The sequence below is a fragment of the Balaenoptera musculus genome, chromosome 6 (genome assembly GCF_009873245.2).
Source record: "Balaenoptera musculus isolate JJ_BM4_2016_0621 chromosome 6, mBalMus1.pri.v3, whole genome shotgun sequence".
Classification (NCBI taxonomy): Eukaryota; Metazoa; Chordata; class Mammalia; order Artiodactyla; family Balaenopteridae; genus Balaenoptera; species Balaenoptera musculus.
Window position 1 is genome coordinate 34,649,912 of NC_045790.1, and position 21,705 is coordinate 34,671,616.

General features: G+C 48.9%; 2 protein-coding genes and 1 long non-coding RNA gene across 3 annotated transcripts; 2 read left to right on the plus strand and 1 right to left on the minus strand.

Annotated features, from left to right (window-relative positions):
* Window positions 1-1,090: 1,090 nt before the first annotated feature.
* On the plus strand, window positions 1,091-2,215 carry CCL21 (C-C motif chemokine ligand 21). Its single transcript, XM_036856513.1, has 4 exons — window positions 1,091-1,208; window positions 1,309-1,429; window positions 1,525-1,707; window positions 1,789-2,215. Exons 1-4 carry the CDS (start codon window positions 1,142-1,144, stop codon window positions 1,811-1,813), a joined length of 396 nt encoding a protein of 131 aa, XP_036712408.1. The 5' UTR covers window positions 1,091-1,141; the 3' UTR covers window positions 1,814-2,215.
* Window positions 2,216-7,321: 5,106 nt separating this feature from the next.
* On the minus strand, window positions 7,322-8,161 carry LOC118897374. The gene is made up of 2 exons (XR_005020409.1): window positions 7,784-8,161; window positions 7,322-7,566 (listed from the first exon to the last, which is right to left on the minus strand). It is a non-coding gene; the product is annotated as an uncharacterized LOC118897374 (long non-coding RNA).
* Window positions 8,162-17,272: 9,111 nt separating this feature from the next.
* Window positions 17,273-18,892, plus strand: CCL19 (C-C motif chemokine ligand 19). The gene is made up of 4 exons (XM_036856511.1): window positions 17,273-17,472; window positions 18,155-18,281; window positions 18,508-18,601; window positions 18,692-18,892. Exons 1-4 carry the CDS (start codon window positions 17,412-17,414, stop codon window positions 18,710-18,712), a joined length of 303 nt encoding a protein of 100 aa, XP_036712406.1. The 5' UTR covers window positions 17,273-17,411; the 3' UTR covers window positions 18,713-18,892.
* The last annotated feature ends 2,813 nt before the right edge of the window (window positions 18,893-21,705 follow it).

The window sequence follows — 21,705 nt, forward strand, 5'->3', positions numbered from 1 at the left end:
AGACGTGGATGGACCCAGAGAGTGTCATACAGAGTGAAGTAAGTCAGAAAGAGAAAAACAAATATCATATATTAACGCATATATGTGGAATCTAGAAAAATGGTATAGACGATCTTATTTGCAAAGCAGAAATAGAGACAGAAACGTAGAGAACAAACATATGGATACCAAGGTGCAAAGGGAGGTGGGTGGGAGGAATTGGGAGATTGGGATTGACACATATACAAAACTGATACTATGTACAAAATAGACAACTAATGAGAATGTACTGTATAGCACAGGGAACTCTACTTAATGCACTGTGGTGACCTAAATGGGAAGGAAATCCAAAAAAGAGGGGATATATGTATATGTATAGCTGATTCATTTTGCTGTACAGTAGAAAATAATACAACATTGTAAAGCAACTGTACTCCAATGAAAATTAAAAAAGAGAGTGAAAATACAACCCACAGAAGGGGAGGAAATATTTGTAAATCATATATTTGATAAGGGTCTATTATCCAGAATGTACAAAGAACTCTTACAATTCATTAGTCAGATTTGTATTTTAGGAACAGTCCTCAGCCTGACTGAAGGAACAGGAGAGTGTGGAGCCTGGAGTGAAACAAGGAGGCAATCACAGTGTTCCAGAGGAGAGGTGGTAAGGCCTGCACCAAGACAGCGGCTGGGGATAGAAGGAGGGCCTTTCAGGGAGTTCCCTGGTGGTGCAGTGGTTAATAAGACTCCACGCTTCCACTTCAGCGGGCGCAGGTTCGATCCCTGGTCAGGGAACTAAGATCCCGCACGCCACCTGGCACAGCCAAAAAAAATTAAAATTAAAAAATTTTTTAAATTTTTAAAAAAGACAAGGAGAGCCTCTCAGTTTCGACTAATATTGAGGAGGTAGACTCAGGCTGCTTGGGGGACTGAATGGCTGTGTGAAGTTTTCATTTCCGCATACTAGTGAGGCTGGTTGCCAGGACAGGATCTGTCTTTCAGGAAGGAAAAGGAGGGAGATCCCTATACTTGCCTGGACAGAGTAGCTGGGGATGGGGGAAGTGAAAGTGTCCGCCTGCATAAATAGGCGGCACACCAGTCCCAGCCCACACACGGCCCCCCAGTTTGGAGCTGTCCACCTCTCCTGAGCTCTACCGTGGCCATGGCTCAGTCGCTGATTCTGAGCATCCTTGTCCTAGTCCTGGCCTTCTGCATCCCCCAGACCCAAGGTATCAAGGAGGGAGTTGCCTAGGATGGGGGCAAGGGGCTGGAGAGGCCTGGGTAGGAGCCTCCAAGCAGCCCCTCACTCCCTGTGAACCCCACCTGCAGGCAGTGATGGAGGAGCACAGGACTGTTGCCTCAAGTACAGCCTAAGGAAGATTCCCACCCACGTTGTCCGCAGCTACCGGAAGCAGGAACCAAGCCTGGGTTGCCCCATCCCAGCTATCCTGTAAGTGGGTACAAGGGGGTGGGTGCAGGCTGGCAGCTGAGTGGGAGGGCATGATGGGCAAGACTAAGACAGGCTTGCTGACCCCCGAACCCTAGGTTCTCGCCTCGGAAACGCTCTCAGCCAGAGCTATGTGCAGACCCTAGAAAGGCCTGGGTGCAGCAGCTGATGCAGCGTCTGGACAAGCCATCAGCCCCATGGAAACCAGCCCAGGACTGTAAGAAGGACAAGGGGGCCCCCAAGTCTGGCAAGAAGGGAAAGAGCTCCAAAGGCTGTAAGAGGTAAGGAAGCTAAAGGGACGGGGGGTGGGAAGTGAAGGGGAGCCTTGATCATCCCCTCAAACCCCTCTTCTGCCCTCCCAGGACTGAGACCCCAAAACGGCCATAGCCCAGTGACGAGCCCGGAGCCCAGGAGGTCCCCACCAGTCTCATCAGGGCTTGGAGCCCCAGCCCAAGGGACAAGAAGCGGGCTAGGAGAGAGGGAGGACTCAGGGGCCCCAGAGCAGCCACCCCATGCTGGCCTTGCCTCGCCCCTTCTCCAGCTTCAACCACCCCTCTGCATACCCACCCTACCCTGCATGGCTGAGCTGCCCACACCAGGCCAGGCCTAGAGAGGCAGAGAAGGGAAAGTCCCAAAGGAAATGGGAGAGGTGGCAGCAGGACTGTCCCCTCTGAGGAAAGGTCACCCAGGGCCCTGGACCTGACCGTGCTCCACACTGCACCCACCTCTTCTTTGTAAATATGATTTATACCTAACTGAATAAACAGCCATTCTGGCCTTCTTCCCAAGTATCTGTTCCTGTGTGTTTGTGTCCACAGAGAAGCCACTGTCACCACAGGGTGGAGTCACACACTCTGGGGTCCCGGCCAAGAGCTCGGGCTGGCAAATTCTATATCCTCACCCACCCCAAGAGTTTCCTTGCTTCCCAGGTGCCCAGACCTGTGGGCAGTAAAAGGGAGGCTGACAGGCAGGGTGGGACCTGGGCTGCCCCTGGTCTCTGAGAAATCCCTGCCAATGAAGAGACAGCGGATCCCAGGCACACGTCCCCAACAGCTCCGCGGGCCTCTGAGACCCTGAAGAGATCCCTTCCCTGATTCCGCCCAGCATTCTCTCACTCCCAGCTTCACCGGGGACTGCCTCCCCTTTCCTTGGGGTCTACTGGAGGGAGGCGGGAGCCTGGGCCTGCCTGTAACACAGGTGAACACAAGTTCTACTGAAACCTGCCCTACGCAGAGTTCCAGCCCTGGGAGCCCTCGAGAGCCCCCATCTCCTCCCAAAGACCCCAGAGGACTCCCTTCCGCCCTGACCAGTGAAGCAGGGTCTACGGCCTCTCCTTATTGTTTGATGGGGCTATGTGCTCTTTATTCCTGAGTTCTCTATTCGTCCCTCAGCTTCCTTCCAGTCGGGAAAGCATCCTCCCCTTCCCTTTTCTCCTTTCTCCCCTAGGTGGGGCCTGGGGCACTTTAGCCCCTTTAACCTCTTGAGGCCAAGGAATAAGTCTCCAATGGCAGGAATTTGGAACCCCAGAACTCAGATGTAAATTAGTCTCCTCTCCAAGAAGACTCCAGTCTGACTCTCCTGTACCTCTCCCTCCCCAGAGCAGAGATCCTCCAATTCCCCGCTTCGCCCTTAGGCTAGGAGAGAGAGGACCATTAAATGGGGCCAGGCCACGTGGGAAAGAAGGGAACAGATCCTGGGAGAGGGGCAAGGAACTAGAGGTGGCTGCCACCACCTTCTCCTTCCACCGGGGCCTGAGCATGCCACAGCACTTACCGCTTATTATAGTCATTAAAATATTTGCTCTCTGCTCCTTCTGAGTCCAGTGAAGATAGGGGTTGCTCCCTACCTATCATCATGCAGCAGGTGTGATCTTAGTCTACAAACTCTGATGTTCAAGATTTACTGCACTTTAAAATGCTCTTTCAGGAGTTCCCTGGCAGTCCAGGGATTAAGACTTGGCACTTTCACTGCCAGGGCCCGAGTTCAATCCCTGATCAGGGAACTAAAATCCTGCAAGCCGCGTGGTATGGCCAAAAAAAATAAAATAAAATGTTCTTTCAATGAACCTACTCCAAGCCCCTGCACCAGAGCGCTGGCACTCTTGGGATCCCATCTGCCAAGGGCTGTGCAAAGGTCAAAGAAACAGCAAGGCACAGGAGAGGCTTCCTACGTGCCCTCGACACCATCCCTTCATTGGACATCAGTCTCACCAGTGAATGCTGTGGCCCCTGTGTTCCCAGCAGGTATGACTCCCCAGGTCCTAGACTCTCAAACTCTTAGCTCTGTGCCACATTTGAGCCATGGGAGCTCAGCTATGAGAGCCTCCCGGCTTGGACCTAGCTTCCCCAGACATCTCCCCAGAGCCATCTACTCAGGTGGCTTGCTTGCTTCATCCCAGTCAAGGATTAAAGCCCACTGCCCATACTGGCTGGACGTACACACCAATCCCCTCCACAGTCTTAAAAAACTCTCTCCAAAACCCTCCCTCTTCCCAGTCCCTCCTAGGTATAACCGCTTCCCAGGTTTGCTTTAGACATTTACAAAGGCAGAAGGCACTCTAATATCAGGGTGCTACTACTCTCAGCCCTACCAAAACCCTCGCTTGCTCTAAAGAGAAAAGAAAATCATCAGCAAAAAGAGAAAAAAAGGAAAACATAGGCAAAACAAAGCAAAACTTCGTATTTCACTAAATTATCCTGCCACACTGCATAGCTGGTATTTGCCTCAAGCCCCGCCCTGAGTAGCATGCAATATAATATCTATCTTATCAGAGAATGAGTCCCTACTCTCCTTTTCTGCCTTCATCTTTGACAATATTGTCCTGTTCTTTCTTCTTTCTGTAAGATCCATAATTCAAAAAAATCAAATAATACATACTCATGGTTTAAAAAAATCAAAAAGTACCAAAAGGCTTATTCTGAACAACCATTTCCTGCAACTTTTAACTCTTAAGCTACTTCCTCTAGGACTTAGTGCCATATGTGTAAATACTTTGTTCATACCTCTGTTTCTTCATTTACCTATTTTTAAAGTTATCAACTGAGGGACTTCCCTGGCAGTGCAACGGTTAAGACTCCACGCTCCCAATGCAGGGGGCCCAGGTTTGATCCCTGGTTAGGGAACTAGATCCCACATGCATGCCGCAACTAAGAGTTCGTAGGCCACAACTAAGGAGCTGGCGAGCCACAACTAAGGAGCCCACCTGCCGCAACTAAGACCCGGCGCAACCAAATAAATAAATTTTTTTTTAAAAAGTTACCTATTGACTTCCTATTATAAAAAGTGGAGATTTAGCTCTCTTATTAACCCTCTTCTCCTGTCACCCTATCCTCTAAATACAGCTATACCACTATATTTAGACAATGATCAGAATTTACATTATGATGACCATGTAAATGTTGTTCACTGCAGAGCAAAGTAGCGTACTGTGCTTACTTTCCTTTTGTCACTCAGCTTTTTGTTTTTCTTAAAGATTCAAATTGTTCTTCCTTTTTTTAAAATACATCTACCTTCCCATTGTCATAGCCTCAGTATTTTTCAAACACTTCATCATAGGATTAAAGACCTAATGTTTAAAATATATGTTATAGAAGACAATATAGGTGAGGATGGTTATAATCTTGAGGTAGAAAAAGAACTTCTTAAACATAAAACCATAAAACACAAACCATAGGGGGAAAGATCAACACCACCAAATTCAAAGACAAGTAGGAGTTCAGGGTAAAGATGGCAAATTAAACACATGTATTTATTTTCACTCCTTCTTGAGCCCCAACTAAAACTAAAGTTAAGTGTTTCTAAGGACTTCCTTGGTGGTCCAGTGGTTAAGAATCCGCTTGCCAATGCAGGGTACGTGGGTTCGAGCCCTGGTCAGGGAACTGAGATCCCAAATGCCGCGGGGCAACTAAGCCCGCGCTCCACAACTAGAGAGGCCGCGCTCCACAACAAAGACCCAGCGCAGCCAAAAAAATAATAATAATAAAAATAAAATAAATAAAGTAAATGTTGCTGGTGTGTGTATACATTTGTAAAGGCATCAAATCACAAAGACCCAAATGGGAGGGGAGATAAAAGTAACTTTCCAGAAGATTGCTGTTTAGATAAGTAAATATTTCAGTAAAAATAAGTACAAAGCATAAAATGAAATTATAAAGTTGGAGGACTTCCAAATTTACACACAGTAAAAAGAAATGTTTTACTGAATACTAGTCTGCCAGTGTTCAACAGTAAGACAATTAATGGCTTTTACTAGAAAAGTGAAAAGAAAAAAATTCCAAAGATCAGTCATCCCCCAAATGTACAAAACCATCATCCCACAAACATGAAAACTCATTGTAATCCCTGGAATTTCCTTTAACAGTAATTACTATCTTCTAACAATGTCACCCTCAGTGCCACTCAGAAAATTACGATTACTACTACCATGTTTTCAAATGATTTTAGCACTATCTCTTCCATGAAATGATAACACACCCACACACACTTACAAAGTGGTGGGCCAGCTCCTTCTTGTCAGTGTTGCCTCAAAGTCTGAAGCCTTCTGCTTCCCCTGGTTCACTCCTTCTTTTTTTTTTAAATTTTATTTATTTATTTTATTTATGGCTGTGTTGGGTCTTCGTTTCTGTGCGAGGGCTTTCTCTAGTTGTGGCAAGCGGGGGCCACTCTTCATCGCGGTGCGCAGGCCTCTCACTGTCGTGGCCTCTCTTGCTGCGGAGCACAGGCTCCAGACGCGCAGGCTCAGTGATTGTGGCTCACGGGCCCAGTTGCTCCGCGGCATGTGGGATCTTCCCAGACCAGGGCTCGAACCCGTGTCCCCTGCACTGGCAGGCAGACTCCCAACCACTGCGCCACCAGGGAAGCCCCACTCCTTCTTTGTAAATCCTTTAAGGGCCTCTTTGACACAAATGTAAAGGATGGATGGGGCTAGTAAGAGCTCCCAGAATTACAGCTAATAGAAATGTCTTAACAACCTCAGTCATATGAACTGGAAACTAATTTCAAACTAAGCAACCAGATTTCTTAACACTCCTCTCCCTCCATGGTACCTGGGCCACACTTTCGCTAGCCACTGTTTCGTTCTTTACTCATCAATCATTAGAGGGACATGATCACCAATGACAGGATCTTTCTTTTGACATCTTCAAAAATGGGGTACTATGGGGCTACCAGCACAGCGCCACTGACATATTTGGCATCTTCTGCCCAGCTTTCTGGCACAGGAAGGTCAGAGGGACTGGGTCTATACTTGCTATTTATGAAAGCTCAAAACTAATTTGTTTCCTAGCTTTAATCATTTACCTGTGAAAATGTCTTCAGCTTCAACTGACCTCTTTTGTGAAGTTCTTTTTCTTTGCACGTCCAGGTGTTACTTATCCTTGTATTTGGGGACAAAGTGATGCTATTTTGTTAAAAATCATCAATGTTTCTTTCCTTTGCCATCAATCTTGACCGATGAATTACCTCTTTTATGGATGTTGAAATTGCCAAGCCTTTTTCTAATGCCTATACTTGGTATTCTTCTAGCGGTGGCTATTCTGCAGTTCCCCTACAGAGATTGTGTTACCTATGTCAGGAAGCTGAAAACTTCATTTTTCAAGAAATCCATTTCCCAGTTGGTGGCAAACAAAAACACCCCAGGGAAGCTCTGCTCCCATGTTCTTGAAGACTTTTGCTTAGAGTCATGGATTGTGCTAATAATAAATTTCAATCTAATATTAAATGAATAACCGAACTCCACCTGTGATTACCTGAGCAGCCGGCGCCAATTTCGGTTCAGAATACCCACAGCGGACGGGTATTAAACTCCACTTGGCCTCATTGCCCGGCTCCGCCACTAGGAGGCAGCATCGTCGTCGCGGTCCTCGGTCCTCCAAAGGCAAACAGGCTTGTGGGTTGAATACTACTGTTCTCATTTCCTTCATCTTTCTGGGGTTTTTTTTTTTTTTCCCCCTTTATTATTTGTCCTCAAATGTGTCTCATGCTAGACCAGGGGTCTAGAATTTTCCTATGTCCACTGATGAGCAGGACAAACTCGTTTTCCGCCCCTGTCCAGGTGAAAGCACTTCATCCTCCGGCACCGAGCATCGCGCCAGGCACACCAGTTAGCCTTTCAATAAACCTTGAGAGCCTATGGTTTCAACCTAAAGGTTGAAAGAAACCTTTCTTAGAGTTGGCACCGTAATTACGTGGTTTAAGGAATCAATCGGGTGCGGGTTATTTATGCTGCGAAGGAAGTTCCGGAGGTAATGTGAACTTCCTTCAGCCTTTAAGACAAACACTGCTTCCTGTCTTCCACGTTGGGCGCCCTGGACTCAGGATAAGTTGGGAATACTTGGGGTGGGGAAGACAAATACTCACGGAAAAACACCGGCCTCCGGCCGCCCATGCGTCCCAGCCTGCCCAGCCGAGTACCCGCGGATTCAGGGGCCCGAGTGGCAGAGATTTGGCGGGACAGCCGCTGTGCTCGGCCCGGGGTAATCGCCGCCCTGGGGCTTCCCGGTCCCACGCCGACCCCAGGTCCTGGGGCTGCGGGTCCCACCCGCAGCCCGAGTCTCCCCTCTGCACGTTCCGCCCGTGTGCCGGGACCCGCGCGCTGGGACCCGGGGCCGGACCCTCGGCCTCGGGACCAGCGGGGGCCTGGAGCGGGGACAGCACCAGAGGCCTTGCCAGGCCCACGGACTTTGGGCCCAACGCCCTTCTCAGTCTCTCTGAGCAGCCCGCCGGGTCGGGGCCGCACCCCGCCCTTGCTAGAGCACCCCCCACCCGCCAGCGCCCACCCACCCCTCAGCCAGAGCGGCGCCCACTCCAGAGCCTCCCTTCCCAGACTGGTGCGCCCTCTGCAGGCCTGGGAGGGGAGACACATCAGGCACAGACGCGGACACAGAGCCACAGCTCTCTCTCTCACACACACACACACACACACACGTGGATGACGGGCACACCAGTCACGCTCAGCCCCACAGACACAGCTCCTGATACGCACATTCATCCATTCAACAAACATTTATTAAGCATCTAATCGAGATGCTCTCCACAATCGTTTACTCCCCGGTACTCCCACTCCTACCATGGCCTTGGTTGACTTCCCTGGCTTCGCTGCTGCCTTACCTGCCTCAATGGCTAAAGTGCCCTCCACCCAAGATCTCCGACCCCTGGGGCATGGATTTGGTCAGACCAGGGAGCATGAAGGCTGAGCGGGCTCCTTGGGAGAGTGTGGTGCCAAGATGAGCTGAACTGCCCTGAGCTGGGAGATTTGTCCAAAGCTCACACTGAACCAGGAACCCCACGAAGGCCACGTGGCTGAGAAGAGGGTGAACTATGTAAAGCAGGTAGCACACTGAGGGCTCTATGGGTGTGGTCAGAAACTGTTTCAAACCCACCTCCCTGGTCTCCACCACCCCACCACTGGATCATTTAAACCAATGGCTGGGGAGTTGGTGCCTTAAACCTTCCACCCATAGGCCCTATGCCCTCCCCCTTTTTGCCATGATAGAAGCTACCATCAGAACACCTGACGGCTGTCACCTTCCCTGATTCCTCTTCTTCTCCCTGATCTGTCAGTGTTAGGGAGCTCCAGGCCTTGGAACTTGACCCCTTCTATCTACACTCACTCCCTTGATGACCTCATTGTCTTATGGTTTTAAATACCATCCATATGCTCCCAAATTTTTATCTTCAGCTAGAATCTCTCCCCTGAACTCTAGACTCATACTACCAACTACCTACTTAACATCTCCACTTATATGTCCAGAATGCAGCTTCATCTTAAAAAGTCAAAACAAGGCTCCTGGAGGGAGAGATAAATTAGGAGTTTGGGATTAAAATATACATGCTACTATATACAAAATAGATAACTAACAAGGACCTGTATAGCACAGGGAACTATACTCAATATCTTGTAATAACCTATAATGGAAAAGAATCTTAAAAAGACCAGCGGGACCAGCGGTCCCCTGTATATATACAACTGAATCACTTTGCTGTATACCTGAGACTAACACAGCATTCTAAATCAACTATATTTCAATAAAAATTTTTAAAAAACAAGGCTCCCGACCTTCTCACAAACCCACTCCTCTACAGTCGTCCACATCTTGGTAAATATAACTCTAACAATCACGTTGCTCAAGCCAAAAACATTGAAGTATTTTCTCTGTCTCTCTTTCTCTTCTTTCTCTCATATCTTATGCTGAACCCCTCAGCAGAGCCCACTGGTTCTACATTCAAAATATTTCCAGAATCTGACCACTTCTCACCAACTCTCAGCAACCTCATGTCCTCCCTGAATTATTGCAATTGCCTCCAAGCTGGTCTCCAGGCTTCCATTTTTGCACCACTTTGGTCTATCTTCCATTCGACAGCTACAGGGAGCCTTTAACACATACCAGATCATGTCACTGTTCAAAACCCTCCAAAGGTTCCCCAACTCATTCAGAGTAGAACATAAACCCTGCAATGGCCTACAAAGCCCTACACTATGTGGCCCATGTTGTTATCTGACTGTATCTCCTACCACTCTACTCTTTGCTACTTCCCTCCCATAACATTGGCCTCCTTTCTATTCCTCAAATACACTTTTGCCTCAAGACCTTCATATTTGCTATTTTCTCGTCTAAAGCATCTTCCCCAGATCTCCACATGGCTCTCTCCCTCACGTTCTTCAGATCAGCTCTCTGCTCAAATGTAATCAGACAAGACTTCCATGACCACCCTCCCCAATACTCCCTATCCCTCTAGCCTTCTTTATTTTTCTTCATAGCACCTACTGCCATCTGACATACTATTTTTTTTTCTTGTTTGCTTACTGCCTGTCTCCTTCATAAGAATAAAAACTCCAGGGACTTCCCTGGTGGTCCAGTGGGTAAGACTCCACACTCCCAAAGCAGGGGGCCCGGGTTCGATCCCTGGTCCGGGAACTAGATCCCGCGTGCATGCCTCAACTAAGAAGTCCAAATGCCGCAACTAAGAAGCCCGCATGCCACAACTAAAAGATCCCGCATGCAGCAACGAAGATCCCGCGAGCCACAACTAAGACCCAGAGCAGCCTAAATGAATAAATATTTAAAAAAAAAAAAAAGGAATAAAAACTCCGCAAGAGCAGGAATGTCTTTCTGTTTCGTTTACTGCTGTGTCCCAGTGCCAAGAACAGTGTCTGGAACATAGGACGCCCTCAATAAATATTTATTGAATGAATGTGGTGTAAATCCCTTGTTTATTATTATTTCATTATTTCACCCTTTGCTGCTGATTCTCAGGATCTTTCCCAACAGGCATTCCAGGAAGACAGTATTGAAATTGATTTGAAACCTTTATGCCAGCTCTGCACTATACCCTTGTATCCTATAAGATCTTGGAGGGAAACAAATGGCATGACCCAAAAGTCTTAATAGAAAAGAATTTAGTGAAGGGTCAATTTACAGAGGTGAGGGCAGGGTTGTTGTGGGTGGCCACTGCACATGAATTTGTATAGCTCCAAACTTCAGGCCATCTCTCCTTCTGGACAAAGTGGACATTCAATGTACTGCCTGAAATTCTGCCCACTGAGAGGACTTCCCTTCACCACTGTCTTTCAGGGCCACACCTGAATGTAAGCAACTGTCTACTTTTGACTGATGCCAGCATACCCCAGAGACCCATCTGAAAATCAAGACCATACACTTCCTCTCTCTGTTAACTGTTTATAGAAAACTTCTCCATGAAGGCAAAAGTACGATCAGAAGAAGCAGCAGAAAACAATAAAAGTAGGAATCTGAGTCACCTGCCCACGCTTTTACTCATGCCTTCTGAAATTCCTAAGGCCTGGTCTCAAATGTACAATGTTCCTTTGACAGTGGAACTCTGGCCATGCACATCCAACTATATGACTTGCTATAGGTAACACCCTAGGTTGCGTTGTCACTGGGTGATCTATAGTCTGAGTTTTAAACCAGGGCCCAGTGGCAAATCAGGACTGATTTTCAAAGAGTAAGTAATTGTTAGCAGAAGAGGTATGTCCTTACTCCAACACCCTAAGGGTCTTTCCTGTAATGCTCCTTCTGGGGCTCCTGTCTCACCCTTCTCTGCCACAGACAATCTGAAATTCCCTGGATTTACGAGTCATAAGGCCCAAGTAGCCAGGCAACTTTCCCCAGAGCCTAGACCTGCTGCAGACTCCTTCCTTGCTCTGGGCCTCATTCAAATCTGTCAGCTGTATGCCATATCCAATAAATATTTTGCTGTACTACACCTAACTATGATGTATGTTGCCTCCAAAATCCAAACAGCTCTTTAAGCATTGTGCCTCTTCATGGTAAATGTGCAACATTCCCCAGATCACTGTTTTTCAGCTTCTCCCTACCTCTAATAGCCTAGAAATTTTACCTATGTTGCAGGATCCTGAATTTTTGGAAGATTTCTTTCTCTGCCTCTGACATACATAGGTCTTACTGAGGCATTTAGGGCAACTGCTATTTCTTGTGCACCAGTAAACATAATGTCATCAGTTTAAAGGACTACTTTGATACTCTGTGAGATATCCAGATTATCTTATGATAATCAGAGCAGGAAAGCTGTTAATATCCCTGAGGTAAAACAGTGAAGGTCTGCAAAGTAAAGGAGCTGTTACAGTGGAGGATTACTGGACTGAATGTCAATATTATGACATAGAAAAAAAAATATATATATATATGTGTCCACCTATTTCATTCCTAGGAACACCATGATCAATTAGCTACCACCACAGATCCTTACGGGCAAAGCACAATGATTACCACTTGTCCCTGCAGCTTATTTAGTAATTTCATTCATCTTATTGCTCAGAAGGTGAGCATCTAGACTCTATCACTCAAAGATTCCATTATTCTCCTTGAAATGAGATTGCCCAGTCCCAAGAGAACATCTCCCATCCTCACCTCCTGCCTACTAAAGAAACCACTACAGGGCTTCCCTGGTGACGCAGTGGTTAAGAATCCGCCTGCCAATGCAGGGGACACGGGTTTGAGCCCTGGTCCGGGAAGATCCCACATGCCGCGGAGCAACTAAGTCCGTGCGCCACAACTACTGAAGCCCGCATGCCTAGAGCCCATGCTCCACAGCAAGAGAAGCCACCTCAACGAGAAGCTCCCACACTGCAACGAAGAGCAGCCCCCGCTCGCCGCAACTAGAGAGAGCCCGCATGCAGCAATGAAGACCCAACACAGCCAAAAATAAATTTTTAAAAATAAATAAATTTATTAAAAAAAAAAAAAAGAAACCACTACAGTGCTTTTCATAGTTAGTGTTCCCATCACCAGTGCTTTTCTTATGGGCTTGGAGAAGGAATTATCTTCCTGGGCCCTTCAGAGTTAGTGGTTACACATAAGAGGGGCCTCCAACATTCCCATCTCTGTAACCTTTGCACTCCGTCCTCGTTTTGCTACTCAAGGTATATTCTGAGGGCCAGCAGCATCAGCATCGCTTAGAAGTTTGTTAGAAACACAACATCTTGGACTTCACCCAGACTTACTTAATCAGAATCTGCAGTTTAATAAGATCCCCCCAGTGAATCATATGCACCTCAAATTCTGAGGAAGACTGTTCTACAATACGCCAGTGAGGTTCTAGCACCTCAACCTCATTGATCATAGGCCACTGTTGAGTCCAGGCTTCCAGTAACCAAGTCAACAGATTATTAACACCATTCCCAGGTGCTCAGCTAATACAGTAATACCCAAATCCTGGATAAGGGCATACATATCAATAAATTTGTCCTCACTGGTCCCTGAGATTCTCCCAATACAGTTGACAAGTTCTTGCAACTCCTTCAGTGTACATGCTATTGTTCTTGGAGCATATCTTGTACATTCCCATCCAGGCTATGTTAGAATCAAACTCTCATTATGGGCCTGGAGGCTATGAAGGGTGGTGAGGGTGGGTCCTGAAGAGGACCCCTGCATGCCTTTTGCCAGGGAGTTATTAAAAACATTTTTTAATGGATGGGAAGGCTGGATCATTCATGGTTTGCAGGGGGAGGAGTGTTCTTCTGCCAGCAAGGAAGGTTTAAGGGAATTTAAAGGTCCAAAATTCTCAGCTTTGTTCATCTCTGCCTAAACGTCCCCATTCCAAGTCTCAGAGTCCTTCTCTTTCCCAAGAGTGCGCTTATTCTAGTATTAGGAATATGGTGGGGTTGTGCATTTACCTGGTGTTGCAACTCTACCACACATACAATCAGTTTTGGGGCTTGATCCACAGCCATATCTGCCATATGGCTATGGATCACATGAATTAAAGATGACTTAAGAATTCCATAGTGAAGGGGGATAAATTAGGAGGAGAGGGATAAATTAGGAGCTTGGGATTAACAGAAACACACTACTATGTATAGAATAAATAAACAACAAGAACCTACTGTAGAGCACAGGGAACTATATTCAATACCTTGTAATAACCTATAATGGAAAAGAATCTGAAAAAGAATAGATATATAGATATATATGTAACTGAATCACTTTGCTGTACACCAGAAACTAACACAACATTGTAAATCAACTGTACTTCAATTAAAAAAAAATTCCATAGAAGTTGTCTGAATCTCTACCCATAACTTGAATTAGAATTTCATGTTCTTAAACTTTTCTTGTTCTTATGTAATTGTGCCAGCACAATCAGAAACAGGCAGCCCACCCAACAATGTATGTAATGACCATGTGAAATCACCATTTGCGGCCATAGCAATTAAGTACCTGAGGCATTTTATCTCCTAATGTCTTTCCCTCCATCAGCATCCCACACTGCACCTCACTTAGTGATAGTCTTAAGTGATGGTGTTGCTTCTTCATGTTCTGGATCACTCGTGTCCTCTTTCCCCATGCAAGGAGGTTTGTGCACTCAGCAAACATATGAGCAACCCAATCCCAGGATCCCATTTTGGAAATCTATTTCCTGGGATGTCTTCTGGTACCACTTACTGTATCAGTTAGGATCCTGGCAGGAAACAGATGGCACACTCAAAAAAAGTCTAACCAGAAAGATTTTAATAAAGGGGCTATTTAAGAGGTGGGGGTCAAGATTAAGGAACCAACACGGAAGAGTGGGGCAGTCAGGGTTCAGCAATAGCAGGAAACCATTACCATACCAAGGCCTGAAGGGGCCAGAGGAAGGAACAGTGTTTCGGGAGCCTCAGAGATAAACCCATGGAGAGGAGGCAGCCCAAAAGAATCTAACTGTAGATCAGTGGTTCTCAAACTTCAGCATGTATCAGAGTCATCAAGGGTGTGTTAAAATATGGATTGCTCCAGTAGGTCTGGAGTAGGACCTGAGAATTTGCATTTCTCACAAGCTCCCAGGTGATGCTGATGCTGCTGTCCAAAGACCACTCTTTTTTTTAAATTAATTTATTTATTTTTATTTTTTATTTTTTGGCTGTGTTGGGTCTTCGTTACTGCGCACGGGCTTTTCTCTAGTTGCAGTGTGCAGGAGCTACTCTTCGTTGCAGCGCGTGGGCTTCTCATTGAGGTGGCTTTTCTTTGTTGCGGAGCATGGGCTCTAGGTGAGTGGGCTTCAGTAGTTGTGGCACGTGGGCTCAGTAGTTGTGGCTCGTGGGCTCTAGAGCACAGGCTCAGTAGTTGTGGCGCACAGCCTTAGTTGCTCCACAGCATGTGGGATCTTGCCGGACCAGGGCTCGAACCCGTGTCCCCTTCATTGGCAGGCGGATTCTTAACCACTGCATCACCAGGGAAGCCCCCGAAGACCATCCTTTAAGAACAACTGCCACAGAGTAAATTATTAACTATCAGAACTATAGCAAGATGAAGGATTTGGAGAATTAATACTCCAACCTCTCTCTCCTACCACTGATCTCCTGCTGCTGCCTCCCATGGGCCAAGCCCAAACAGAAGCTAAAGGATAAGGGATCCTGAGTAATACTGTCTGTAGAGGTCACCCTTCTAGAGAACAGAGCAGGGCAGAGAAGAGTGGAGAATGGAGGCGGGTGGGGCAACAGAGAAAAATCAGAACCACCATAAAGAGAAGGATCCATGGAAAGGTGGAGAGATAGATGCATTGACAGACATCTGAATAAAATGATAGAATAATAATAATGGTTAATATTGAGTGTTTATTGTGTACCAGCCTCTAAACTAAGGGTTTTGCTCAAATTACCTCATTTAATCCTAAGAATTAAAAGCTATTACCATTCTTGTTTTACAGATAAGGACACTAAGACACAGAAACTAGATACTTTGCACATGGTCACACAGCTAGCAAGTAATGTAATCTAAATCCCAACCTAGGCATGCTGTGTGTAGAGCCTCACTCCCCTGTGCTGTTCTGTGATCAATGGCAGACAGGCAGTGTGGGATGGTAGGAAAGAGTGTAAATCTTAAAGATGCCTGGGTTCAAGACACTTATTTGCTTTGTGACCTTGTGCTCTGAGCCTCATTCCTTATGTGTTAAAAGAGATAATAATATGATAATAAAAACTACTTCCTAGGGCTTCCCTGGTGCCGCAGTGGTTAAGAATCTGCCTGCCAGTGCAGGGGACGTGGGTTTGAGCCCTGGTCTGGGAAGATCCCACATGCCGCGGAGCAACTAAGCCCGTGCGCCACAACTACTGAACCTGCACTCTAGAGCCCGCGAGCCACAAGTACTGAAGCCCGTGCACCTATGCTCCGCAACAAGAGAAGGCACCGCAATGAGAAGCCCGCACGCAGCAACAAAGACCCAACACAGCCAAAAATAAATAAATAAATAAATTTATTTTAAAAAAACTACCTCCTAGTTTTCTGGGGAAAGTTAAGCAAGGTAACAGTGGTCAAGTCCTTGGTATGAAGTCTAGCACCTAGTAAACAATCAGAAATACTATTACTACTATTATTATTAATGGATGGAAAGAAAAATAAGTCAGAAACTTATGAGTGAAACACTCTCCCATCCAAAAGAGGGTTCAGGGCTTGGGTAGGGATGGGTGAATGGGTGTCCCACATATTAATTTCTCTTCTGAGGACTTCTCTTCTGATCTATCTCTGGTTTTTCTCATAGGGATGGGAAATCACTTGTTCCCTCCCCCATCTGTCTATTCCTTGAAATTTGTGGGATTTGTGTGAGGGGGGCTGGCCAGCCCCCTCTCCTTAGAAATCCCCTCTTGGTTCCCAGGATCCAGAGGAAGGGAAAGATGAAGGGAGTTACGCCAGGCCAGGCTCCCTCCAGCTGTTCTGTTGACCCAGGTGTTGGGCAGATGAAAATGGTAACTCGAGAAAGGGACAGTGCTGCTGAGTCAGGAGGTTGAATCCCAGAGGCCTGAGATGTGGGAAGAGGTGGTGGGCCTCCTTCCAAGGAACATTCCTTCTCAACTCTGCATGTCCCAAGGGAGAGACTGGTTCCCAGACAATGGATGGGCAGGCACCGTAATGACCTGGGGAGGCTACCCCAGGCTCCACGGTTGTTCTGAGGGCACCAGGGAGCCTTCTTCATCACCACCAGCACCAGAGAGAAGAACCACAGAGAAGAGAGTGAGGATAAGGGATAAACCTAGGGAAGGGCACGCAGCTCCTCACTCTGGCCCCTCCATCCTAACCATCACCTCTAGGGGCCAGCCCTGTGGCTGATGACACAAATGCCACCAGGGAGGTGACAGTGTAGACTCTCTCTCTGGAGCTGACAGCACAAGGTCCCCTTCTCGTGGCCAGACTGCAGGCTGCTTAGGTTCTTAGAGCTGAAGCCAAGGAAAGCAGAAGAGAAGAAAAGAGGGAGGGCAGGGTCAGTTTCCGTCAGAAAGAGGGGGGCAGAGGGGAATCCACAGAACGGACTTGGAGGGGAATTTCTGAGCAGAGAAAGTGAAAGTTCCGGGCCATAAATGGGTGGCAGTGGCAGCTTCCTCCAGCTTCATCCACTCTCACGTTCCCAGACCCCTTCACACCCCGCACTTTCCAGCACTCTCACCCGCTCCCAGCCAGCCCTCGGCTTCACACAGACTCTGCCCAGATTCACTCACGCTCACAGCTTGCTGGCAGTCAGTCTCCGCTCATCCTCCATGGCATCCCATGCAGCTGCACTACTAGCCCTCAGCCTGCTGATTCTCTGGACCTCCCCTGGTAAGGCTGAGGGGAGGCTTCGGGTGGGGGGCAAGTAGCAGGGGTGTCTAGGGCTCAGACTGCTTGACGCTGGACGTGAGGGACTCTGTGAGTTAGGATTGCATGTGTCAGTGAACCTGGGTTGCGCCCCGTGTGTGTGCCTGGGAGTGGCGGTGTACCTGGGCCCCTGAATTCCAATGTGTATCTGTCTCTTGGTGTATCCAGGGCCTATGACTACCCACCTCTCTTCAGGCTCTATTTCCTGCTGCCTCAGTTTCCCAGGCAGGAGAGAACAGTATATACTTTCATAAGGTGGAGAGAATGGGAGACACTGGTCTAAGAAGGGTCAAAAAATTTAACAACTCCTAAGTTCTACTAATGCCATCCTCCTGTTACCCACCCCATCCAGTTCCCTACCCCACATCCTTCCCCCCACTGACAGTGTAACCAGTGTGAACTCTTCATTTGTGGGGAAGTTGAAAGGACTTGGGAGAGAAGTTGGGGTGATCAGGGCAGCAGGAAGGCATTTGTGGGGCTCAGGACAGCGGTCGTTTGCCGAACTGCTTAGAAGTGCTTCAATATATTTAGCGAATATCAATCAGGTCTAGCTGCTGCCACACACAGACAGGTATCCTTAATACCAGTGAGGGCTGTGGCCTCCGCTCCTCAGTGTCCCTGTGTCCTGACACTAATCCCACCCCAGCTCTGGGAGATGCCAACGACGCTGAAGACTGCTGCCTGTCTGTGGCCCAGCGCCCCATCCCTGGATTCCTGGTGCGAGCCTATCGCTACCTGCTCATCAGCAATGGCTGCAGGGTGCCTGCCGTTGTGTGAGTTGCGGGACGAGCCTGACTAACCTCACCTCCCCCATCAGCCCCTGGGGAAACCCACCCCACCTTCTTATCTCTCTTCTCCTTGCCAAGCCCAACCTCTGCAAGGAAGCCCCTGAAACAGGTTCCCAGGTGTGGTCCCCAGCCGCTGCCCCTCACACCAGGGCCTGCCAGGAAGCTGAGTTCCAGGGCTCTATTTTCTCTGACCTCTGACCTCTGTCTCCAGGTTCACCACGCTGAGAGGTCACCAGCTCTGTGCACCCCCAGACCAGCCCTGGGTGGGCCGCATCATCCGGAGACTGCAGAAGAACTCAGCCAAGGCAAGCCTGGCCCTCCCCAGCCCCGCCTCCTCCCTCCAAGCCCCTGCCCAAGACCCCAGCCCATGACCTTGCCTCTCCTTCTTCCCCCAGGGAAAGCGCTACAGCAGGTAGCCCATGATAGCCCCAGAGGGAGCCCTGTGTCTGAGGGAAAGAATGTGAATCACTGAAGCCCTGGGGAACCAAGGACCAGAAGGGAGGACCAGGCCTCCTGCTCCCCTGCACCAGACCTGACCCAGCTGGGGCGGGGTAGGAGTGTGACTGTGTGAGTGTGAATGTGAGTGTGGATGAGTGTGGTGGAAGCACAACTTCTCCATGCCCAGACTGCAATGTTTCCAATAAAGCCCAGCTGGTACCCACGAATCTGTCTGTCTGCTGTCTGTCTGCTGTCTGTCCAGGAGGACTGGGACAGGAAGGGGGAGGTGGAATGGCCGGGTTAGTTTCCACCCTGCAGCCCGAGCAACGTCCTCATCGACCTCCACCTAATACGCTGTGTTCTCAGGATCAGCTCCCATGATCAGGGCCCCACCTCATGCCTCCTCACAGCCCTATCACACTCCACGGCTCAGCAACACTAAACCTGTGCCCGTCCCCTGAATGACCCGAACTCTCTCAGGCCTCTGAGTTTTTGCCATCCAGGACAGGTGTTCAAGCATCCAGGTGTCTCAGGGATCTGGTGTCACTGGGGGCGGGGAAGGGAGTTCTTGGGAACCAGCTCTTATGGCTGGGGGAGGGCCAGGAGGCCCAACTCTGTTGCCTGGGGGGAAAGAACCCATCCACCCAAGCCATTCCCTCTGTCTGGAACACTCTTCTCTCTCTTCTGCCTGCCTGGCTTCCCATCTGGGTCTGGATGACTCCTCCTCCAGGAAGCCTTCCCTGACTCCACGCTGGGTTAGGCAGCCTCCCTCCCTCCCAAGCTCCCAGGGCCCTCTGCTCCTCTCCTCTTGCAGCACTCAAGATGCTGAGTTATAATTGCTAGTTTGTCAGCCTTCCCGAACAGGGATCTTGTCTATTTTGGTTTCCACTGTCTCCCTGGTATGAAGTACACTGCTTGGCACAAGGTAGTCACTCAATAAATATTTGTCTTGAGAGCAGATAAATATGTAAGAAAAGGGTCAGCAGCCAGAGGTGAGGGCTCATCTGTCCATATAGAATCTGACCTCCAGGCCAGCCCTCTTCTCTCGCCCAGTCACTCTGGACCAGGTCCAGCCCCATCTGGGTCCACGTGGCAATCCTGGGGCCATGCTTCTCAGGGATACTGACAGACAGACCTGGGAGCCAGAGGTCAGAGTGGGAGAGGAAGGAAAAAGGAACAGCCAGGGAGCTGGGGAGATTCAGCATGGGGGGACCCCCACCACCTCGTAGCCACATGGGCTCCAGGGCCAAGGCAACACTGAGACCAGAGGAGTCACAGGGAAGGAGTCTCAGCTCTGGGAGACAAAAGCCCTCGACTCTTGAGACATCTCACAAGACTGCTGTGGGAGGAATGAACTCCTCGTGCTCGGGAAGTCCTCTGGGAAAGCTGTCTGGTTGCCCAACTATGGCCCCTAAGGGCCTGTCCAGCTGGGAGCAGCAAGTCTGTGCCCCTGGGGTTGGGGTGACAGCTAGTACACCAGACTGAGCATCCCCACCTGGGAACAGGGGCCACCACTACACCACATACCTTATCTGGTAACAAAAGCAGGCCTGGGCAGGCTTGGGCAAACTTGGAAGGGAAGCAGCAGTGAGGGGTTGTGCCAGCCCCTCCTCACTGAGCTGAGAGCACGGCAGCTTCTTCCTCACCTCTGCTCCTAGGAGGAGGTGTCCAAAACCTCAGATAAATCAGGTCTTGGAGTCACAGGAGTGGGTGGAATGGGGATAGTTTGCAAGAACAACTGGTATAGCCAGGAAATTTGGCTCCGCTACCTGGGGGAAATTACCTATCCATTCATGCATGCATACAGCCATCCATCTAGCTGTCTCTGCATCCATTAGACCTCCACACATCCATCCACCCACCCCCCCACCAACTCATCCATCCATTAAGTCAGCCAACCATGGAGTTCCAGAGGTCACAGCTGTGGACACTCTTTGGACCTGTGCCTTGCACCGCAGCAGGCAGAGGACAAACACAGGTGTGAGGGGGGTACATCTCCTCAAATCCTTCTGGGTCCCCGGTGAAACCAAGCAAAGTTCAGCCTGCCACAGAGGCAGACACAAACCCACCCTCCGGACGCTTGCGGAAACACACAGGTGGAGTAGAGAAGGTGAGGGTGGGAGCCCTGAGGAGGTGCCACCAGGAGAGAGGCACCTGGACACCATCTCCCTGACACTGCCCCAGGGGTGGGGGGGGGAGGGATGCAGGAACAGGTCATGAGCTCAATGCCCGGTCCCCAATCCCCCAGTCCTGTTTCTGCCCCTGACTGTGCAACTCTGAGGAACTCCCTTCCTCACTGCCCCCTCCAAGACCTTACTTCCCCCATTTGTCAGGTGGGGCATGCGGGAGCTTCATTTTTAAGGGTCCCTCCAAACAAAGACTTAATTCCTAAATCTTTGGGTCTTAGGCTAACCCTCCCCAGCATTCACACAGTCTCCCCAAAGTCATGCACATTCAGAAAGGTCCCCACTCAGACTTCCCTGGTGGCACAGTGGTTAAGGATCTGCCTGCCAATGCAGGGGACACAGGTTTGAGACCTGGTCCGGGAAGATCCCACATGCCACGGAGCAACTAAGCCTATGCGCCACAACTACTGAGCCCGCATGCCACAACTACTGAGCCCACGTGCCACAACTACTGAGCCCACATGCCACAACTACTGAATCCACGAGCCACAACTACTGAGTCCGCATGCCACAACTACTGAGGCCCGCACACCTAGAGCCCGTGCTCCGCAACAAAGAAAAGCCACCTCAGTGAGAAGCCCTTGCACCGCCACGAAGAGTAGCCCCCGCTCAAATAGTAGCCCCCACTCGCTACAACTAGAGGAAGGCCGCACGCAGCAAAGAAGACCCAATGCAGCCAAAAATAAATAAATATATAAATTTATTTATTTATTTAAAAAATAGAAAGAAAGGAAAGTCTTCACTTCCCAGGGCCCCAGGGACAACCCTCTGGGAATAAAGGGGAA